Below are 8,256 nucleotides of genomic sequence, written 5' to 3' on the forward strand. Positions count from 1 at the left end.
CCCACATAATTAAAAATTATCTCAAATTACTTAAAATACTAATCACTTTTAACACACTTTATATACCTTATTATCATGGTCATGTGGTACATTATATGGCACTAGTCCATAAATACGGGGTATGATAGCTTGGACCGTATTTTATCCCAAATTGTCAAACTTCAACGAAACTCATTTTCTTCGATTTGTTTACTCTTTAACCTTCACGGCACTTACTTATCACATGTTATAAATAGCATAAATACTTATAACCTCAAAAATAATCTCATTCCCGAACCTACGTCGATTAACTTACGACGAAACTTTAACGTACGAAAACGCGAAATGTAACATTTTTCAACAAAATAAAGAATTTTTCTTTTTGTTATCGAGCTCAAATTTCAACGTTGTTCTTGTCTGAAAAAGTAAAGTAGCACATTAGTTCCTTTGGATTTGTGTGAACTTTAAAAAGAATAATAAATCCTTGAAGAAAATAGAGTTCGGGGGGAGGGGGGAGTTACAGGAAACATAGGAATTTTGAGAAAGGTGGGTTGAGGAGAGTAACATAAAAAATTATTTTCCTAAAAATATTTTATACTCTAAAAAATACTAAAAGATATTTTTCGGAAAAATATTTTCACTCACCAACCAAAGGAAAAATAAATAATAAGACCACTCATTGTCTAGGAAAATATTTTCCTTCGTACCAAACACACCCTAAATATATCACATTAATCTGTTTGGTGGAATAAATAATGACGTATATTGGAGTGCCCAAGCTATTTAGAAATGGTAATCCTCATATTCAATTGTCTTTTTAGGTTTGATTTGTTGAGATAGTAAACCCTTTGATTTGTTGAGATAGTAAACCCTCCACTTCCAACCAACAAGTTGTGAGTTTGAGTCACCCCAAGAGCAAGGTGAGAGTTCACCCAAATGAGAATAAATTGTCTTAGAAAACACACACATCTTATAACATAGTTCTTGTTACACACAGTAGCTATCAAACTGAAAGGTGCTCTTAAGCACCACAATTTGCAGCTGTTACCAGTCGATCGCGATCGCGCCTACATGCGCAGACTTCCACATCTGTACCATTGTACCATAGTAACCTTGTTCTGTCTCTTTGTTCACTTAGAAATGCTATAAATACTGCATACAGATGACTATACACATTAGCTGACGCTTGATCATTCATTGAGGAACCTTGTGGTTTCCACAATTTTTCACTAAGCAGTCGGCACATGATGTGTTAGTCAATCCCATATGGCACTCAAATACTGTGTCCGTACATATATAATAGGGAACTAAGAGAGTTACATACGGGAGATCAATAAGGGGACAGCAACAGGAGTGTCTTCACCCATCACCGGCTGGAACAGATCCAACTCTCCATACCGCTCCAGAACACGCATCCTGCAGTCCTCAGCAGCCATTAGACCTGTTGAATATGCGCCATGCACAGAACCTGGGTAATCCATACTCGTCGCCTCCCCAGCAAAAAATAGGTTATCCACCGGAATTCTCAGCCTTTCATAGAACTCATGGGGCTTCCCTACTGTATCGTAGCTGTATGATCCAAGTGAGTTTACATCTGTACCCCAATGAGAAACAAGATATTGAATCTGCAGCAAGACCAGAAGAAAAAGATGGTTGGCTACAAGATTATCATAATATAATATGAAAGCATGATGCAGACCATATTTGCTTTCTATACCAGTTCTCTTTTCCCCAGTAACAAACTCATTGAGCTAACAGAATCTCAAGCTAGTCAAATTCATCTTTTGAACAGGTTCCCACTGATCTCCAGAATTCAGATTGAAATCAGCAGAACGCTCAAAGATAAGCAGGACAAACCAACTCTGTTAGGTTTTCGGTGATGACAGAAATCTTGATAAATATTACACTACTATTTGATTAAGAGACATCATGATAAACAAAATCTTTAAAACTAGAAAATTACGGTCATGTGGCAACTCTTCACAGACAACTATCATCTAAAACCATATTAATACCATAACCAGATGTTCATATATGTCACAAGCTTGATTAAGAAAACCAAAGGAAAAGATGCATTAAGTTACAGAATGATGCTGCCCAAACAAACCTGGGAAGGGAATTCTCGGAAACATGTAAAAGTGAACCCTAAAAATAAGCACTGGAGCAAGAAGAAAAGTAACATTACAGGAGTAGTCGAATTGGGAAGAATCCTCTGAAGTTGCTTAAAAGCAAAATTAGCAGCATCCTCATCTGACAGTTTCTCAATGTCACGGGCCAGCTGCCCTGCAGGCATATAAACCAGGACAGGATGGCCAGTGGCCTTGTGAAGATTCAAAAAGTAACTACATTCATATGAGCTCTCTGCAACTACCCCCAAGAACTCAACATTAGGCCAAAACACCTTTTCAAAGTGCAGAATAATCTTGTTCTCAATCCCTACACCTAGTTCATTGATTGCAGCCTCCTTCCATTCAGGTAATCTGGGTTCAAACTTAATCCTTTTTGATTTTAAAACACCAAGAGGTACAGCAACAACGGCAGCATCAGCTACAAAAGTTCTCCCATCCTCAACTGTCACTTTCACTCCATTATAACGTCTAACTACTTGTGTAACCCTGAGAAAGATTCAGAAAAGAGCAAATTAATTGCTAGACTGTTTTCTTTCCTTTTTTTGGTGTTTGAGAAGAGGAGAGGGGAGGTGCAGGAAGCAGAGATGTCAAGAAGTAGGTTTCTCTTACCTGTGACCTAAGCGTATGTCAAGCCCTTTTGCTAGTGTATTGATGACAGGACGATATCCTCGGACCATAAGACCATGCCCACCGGGAAGCAATTCTTCCTGTACATCACAAAAGTGTGTACGTAAGACATAATTGAAATAATGTTTGCAAGGACTGGAAACTGTACACAGTTGTTTGACCTTACTCTTTAATATTTACTGATACAAGCATAAAAATACAATCACATCCATAACACAAATATGAGCATTTTTATCTTTCAGAACCTTACACATCTTACATTACAGTTACTTTGACACACGAACAGGTTACAAGATCTAAGCTTTGCTTAGAATCTTAGAATTAGGAGGATTCATTCTAATACATGGGATTTCAATTTTTAACCTGTTAATTACAAAACTATATCACCAAGTACTTGCATGGAGGAATGCTTCAGTTATATTTTAGAATAAATGGTCGAACTTCTCACAACAATCTAGAGCCCGGAGATAAAAGAAAAGTTATTGGTCCTACATTAAGAAAACTCTCGCCCACTATCTGTATGATTTCATTATGTATCACTCTTCTCACAGACACAGGTGGATGTAGTGGATCTAGCAAAGGAAACAATTGGCAGTAAAATTTAGAATGGTTATATCCTGCTCGCCTAATATCAAAATCCAGTTTCTATCCTATATCATCATCAAGGTGATGCTTTCTTCATCCACTGTATCATCTCTAATGAGCTACGCAAACAGATGTCACAGAACCCACATGCGAACACGGATAGAAACCCCACCCTCTTTCTGCACGAACTGTTTTACCACAATGAGAGGATTTTTTTTATAAGGTGAATGAGAACATTTGTATGTATTAACCTAGTTATCCAGTAGTCTCTGCAAGAAAATGGTCAGTTAGGTATAGACATTCTCCCAACAAGTTCTTTCTTCTTAAGGAGGCAAAGAAATCTACCTGGTCCCAGCACTTGAGTGAGATGGTATCAGCATCTGCAGCAAACCAGCCTTCCATTCTGCAAAGGTACCATTGCAACACCTTATGAGCAATGCCGTCGAGCCTGTAACAAGAATCTCACTTAGCACAAGTGGTGGTGTTCTTTTTCCTTTTCAGTTAGTTTGAGGGGGAGGAATCAGTTATCAACAAAACAGAACAAATGGTACCTTAAGTCCGGTCTCCTTTCAAAAACCATAGATATAGCACGGCTAATAGACATGTCTTCGCTAAATTCTTGTCTAATTGTATCAGTCTGCAGAAAGTGAATCAGCTCTCGTCAGAAAATGTCCAAAGCACCACACGATTTAAAGACATGTAAAGTTCTTTTCCATGAAGAAAGAAATAGATATTTCAGAATTCAGAGTTCAAATAAATGAAGTTGCGGGGAGAGAGAGGGAGAAAGAGAAAGAGAACACACCTCCTTCAAAATGCTCTCAAATGTTTCGCCAACCTTAGTGACTAAGTCCTGGGGAACTTGATTCCCATCCATGTCAAAAAGGGCATAACTGCAGAATCAAAGCTAGGTCAGATGAATATACATTACTTGACATATAATCAAACTTGGAAATATAATATCAAAAGACTAACGCAAGTATTTGTACGTGAATCTGTACATTACGTAACACAATCATGTGAGAGGTAGGAAGGTCATGAAATACAAACCTCTCCAGATCATGGTCATACAGCACAGAATTGTCACCACTTGTACGATAGAGAGGCAGTCCTAGTCTTCCAATGAGAGGTGCCAGAGGATTCTCTTTGCAGACTCCATGTAACCTAAAGCAGTCAGCCAATTAGTTTCCAAATTGCAAGCAAAAACGTGCTTAATTTGTCAATAAAGAGGAAAGTCTTGAATGTAAAGCAAAAGCAAGAGTAGAACACATTACCATGATGCACCCAAGTCAACAGGAAAACCAAATGAGTAATCAGTGTGAACCCGGCCTCCAATTCTATCTCGTGACTCCAAAACAACCACCTAACGGAAAATATTATCCTCGTTAAACATATCACCATTTACACCAAGTGAAAACATGCTTTTTCACATGCATACCTGAAATGATGCATCATAAAGAGCACGAGCAGCTGCAAGGCCAGCAACTCCGCCACCAATCACAATGACAGATGGTGAAGCCCCAGCCCGCTGTCCATCACCTGAGAAGCAAGGAGCTAGATGACAAAACCAAAACTCAGTCAGAAAAGGTGTTGAGTAAGATAAAAAATGATAAGCAACCAACAATTACACACAAAAATAATCTGAGGTAACTTATAAAGACAGCAACTGACTCGAAAGCTGACAAAGTGGCATACTAATTCACCAAATAAAAGGTTACCATGTTGTGTATTGCTTGCTGTTATAAGCTCCAACTGTAGTGAAGTGTTGCTTTTTCTTTTCTTTTTTGATATTGTAATTTTTTTTTTTGTGTGTGTGTGTATACAGAGCTGCACAAAGCCTGTGCAACAACCATAATTACAGTTTCGATGTGCTTCTGATTCTCAAAATGAAAGGAACATAACAATTTGCTATCGTGCCCTTTTAACCAAGAACCAATACTACCTATATTTGTGAAATTGTCCTTTGATAAATAGGATTTCCAAATACAGGGAACATAGAAATGAAAAGAAAAAAAAAAGAATTCTTGTGCCTCCAATTACCCATTTAACTACTCCATAATATGTTAAGTAGGCTGATAATGGCATAAAAACTATAATTGTTTAACAATGTCACCATTTCATCTAAAAGCTAGCTTTAAAGTCCCACTTTTATTTACTTAACTATGTATTCAACACACCCACTTGTGTGCAGCTTGATTCTTTTTTCATGAGCAATGCATGTGGAAATTCTTTCCCATCCTAAAAAATAAAGGTTCTTTTGTTTTTGTGTGTGTGTGTCAAAGATTCATGTTATTTATTCGTCATTAGCCAACTTCCTTCATAGAATAGAAATATCACAGATCATAAAGTTGTCGTCATATTCATTTGCCTAACCGTTAATTATCCAATCAAATCAAAAGTTTAATGTAACTCCTAATTTATCAAGATGGTAAGCGAGATCAAAAGTAGCCACTAAAAGATTTTCAGAGGGCCCCAAGTACCTAACAGTCGACATTTCGGACCCATCAGTTGTTTGAATACTAAAATAGAGCGGCCCACGTCACAAAAACAGGTACGTTAAAAAGCATATTCTTGCAATTTTTTAATAATCTTTGCAACTTGAAAACTGCAAAAGCGTTTTTATTAAAATAAAAAAAACTAAAGGTTTCGTTATCATAGTTCACAATTCACAATTTTAATAAGCTATAAGAACATAGATCAAGTGTTAATTATCTTTATCCAGCTCAAGTAATACAAACTAAATTGAAATGTTAAGACAAAACCCAAAAAATTCAAGCAAATTGAATTCTATGCTAAAATTCAACTAAATCTAAGTAAAACCATAGTAAATCACAAATATCACCAAAAAGACAATTCAGCTCAAACAATACAAATTTAACTTAAAATAACTGCTGAATCAAATTAATCACGCTAAAAAATAAAGTAAAAAAAAAAATCACCGACAAAAAGATAAAACTTTTTATAAAAAGATACAAACCTCTCTGAAGTTGGCGATTACTCTTGTTTTGAGAATCCATGCTCAAAAGTAGATGATCGGCGATTATTGACAGATAAACAATTACTATTAGAAATAATTAAGGGGTTATTAAATAAAATTAAAGTTAATAATCTCAATAATCTGAGAATAACAGAATTGATATTAGAATTTGAAGAAAAACCCAGCTTGATCAACCAGCTCATGCGTATACAAAACCTAAGGAAAAAAAAATCTCTCTCCGGATCAAACAATGGATTATCTATTCGACGGAATTCTAAGGCAATTTCCGTTAAATGAGAAATATTTGGGAATGATCGGAGAGAAAAAATTGGGGGAATTAAGAGAAATCTGGGAGATGAAAAGAAGATTCTAGAGAGAGAGAAGAACGTTGTTTGGTTGGAGATTTGGTAATGGAGTCCAAATTGGTTTCCTACGTAGATTAAGGAGAGAAGAAAAGTGGGGGATTTGGTTTAAGATTTATAGACAGATTTTACGCTTTCTTTTGCCGTGTGTGGTTTCCTTTGTAATTTTTAATTAGGAAAAACAAAGAAAAAGAAAAGTCTTCTTTTTTATGGTTTGAGTAAATTTACTTTAAGGGTTTTAGATGATTTTTACATAAATAATCAGTCAAATTTATTGTTTATTATTATTATTTTTATTCTATTGAAAGTCTTTTTCTTTTTTTATTTTATTATACTTTAACTATATATATATATATATATATATATATATATATATATATATATATATATATATATATTATACACTAATTATAAATAGTTGTACACATATTATACATGAATATATATATTATACATCCGCTAATTATTTTTAAATTAATTAATTAGTTGAGCATCTATTTAATTTAATTCTTCCTTAACTCATTGACTCTGTTACACTAATGCTTATTTTTTCATTTTTTTTATTTCTCCAATTACAGTAATGCTTATTTTCACTCACTATTTACATCAAATAAAGTAATTTAATATTAGTATTTTTATCCTGGTTAGCCAATCAATATTAGTATATATGTCCGTAGAGAGATAAATCTCGGTCTTTCAAGAAAAATACATCAATGTGGTGCATCGGATGTGGTTGTTCTTTTCTTAACCAAAGGTCTGGGGTTCGAGTCCTTGGTATGGAAAAATCCTTGGTAGAGAGCGGTTCCCCCCGAATGGGGCCATACGCAGCGCGAATCCCAATATAGTCGGGCTCCAATGCGAATATCGGACACCGGGTGAGAAACCAAAAAAATAAAGTTCATTTTAATTTCCTCAACTTTTTGAATTTGAAAAATAATATCTTCTTCACCTTTTGAGTAGAAAAATCAACTGCTGAATCTTAAACCAGTGACCAAAACTGATATAGGTCACTATATGTATCCTCAAATGTTTAAGTCAGCTTCAAAATCCACCTACCTTCTAAAACATACATCTCATATATTGTTAAATAATATGTTTGTCTCTTTTTATTATTTCTTCTCTCGTTAGGACCAAATAATAGTTGCTTTGAGATATTTATTTTTAAAATACTTGAAATATATGAATTATTAATTACCTTTCGTTTTTTAAATTAGCTCTCACTGCTCTAATTAGTGAATTTTTGTTAAATAAGTAAGATATTTAAGAGAAAAATAAATGGATATTATATTAGAAACTTAACCTTATACGTAAGAGTATTAAATGTCTTTCTTAAAATGTGTATAACAATCTAAAAAAAACGATAAAGAAATAGGCTGAAGATAGAATAGAATTATACACTGAGATTTTGTTTCTTAAAATATGTGCAAACATCAAAAGATGATAAATAAATAGGCTGAAGATAGTATAGGATGAAACACTGAGATTTTGTTTCTTAAAATATGTACAAAAATCAAAAGACGATAAATAAATAGGCTGAACAAAGTATTGCTTTAGTGGATATTTAAAAAGTCGCACTACAAAGTATTGCTTTATTGACTGG

At 34.6% G+C, this 8,256-nt stretch overlaps 1 protein-coding gene across 2 annotated transcripts; it reads right to left on the minus strand.

The window, feature by feature from the left end:
* Positions 1-906: 906 nt before the first annotated feature.
* LOC107764894 (polyamine oxidase 2) lies at positions 907-6,759 on the minus strand. 2 transcript variants are annotated; one of them, XR_012702962.1, is made up of 10 exons: positions 6,295-6,759; positions 4,756-4,871; positions 4,592-4,680; positions 4,368-4,481; positions 4,123-4,210; positions 3,872-3,957; positions 3,666-3,768; positions 2,718-2,815; positions 1,697-2,594; positions 907-1,604 (listed from the first exon to the last, which is right to left on the minus strand). XR_012702962.1 is itself a non-coding variant. In XM_075238625.1 (10 exons), exons 1-10 carry the CDS (start codon positions 6,332-6,334, stop codon positions 1,296-1,298), a joined length of 1,473 nt encoding a protein of 490 aa, XP_075094726.1. In that variant the 5' UTR covers positions 6,335-6,759; the 3' UTR covers positions 907-1,295. The 2 variants fall into 2 exon arrangements, 1 of the variants encoding a protein (XP_075094726.1); XM_075238625.1 differs by having other exon boundaries at positions 2,165-2,594.
* Positions 6,760-8,256: the final 1,497 nt, after the last annotated feature.

The sequence above is a fragment of the Nicotiana tabacum genome, chromosome 2, assembly GCF_000715075.1.
Source record: "Nicotiana tabacum cultivar K326 chromosome 2, ASM71507v2, whole genome shotgun sequence".
Lineage (NCBI taxonomy): Eukaryota > Viridiplantae > Streptophyta > Magnoliopsida > Solanales > Solanaceae > Nicotiana > Nicotiana tabacum.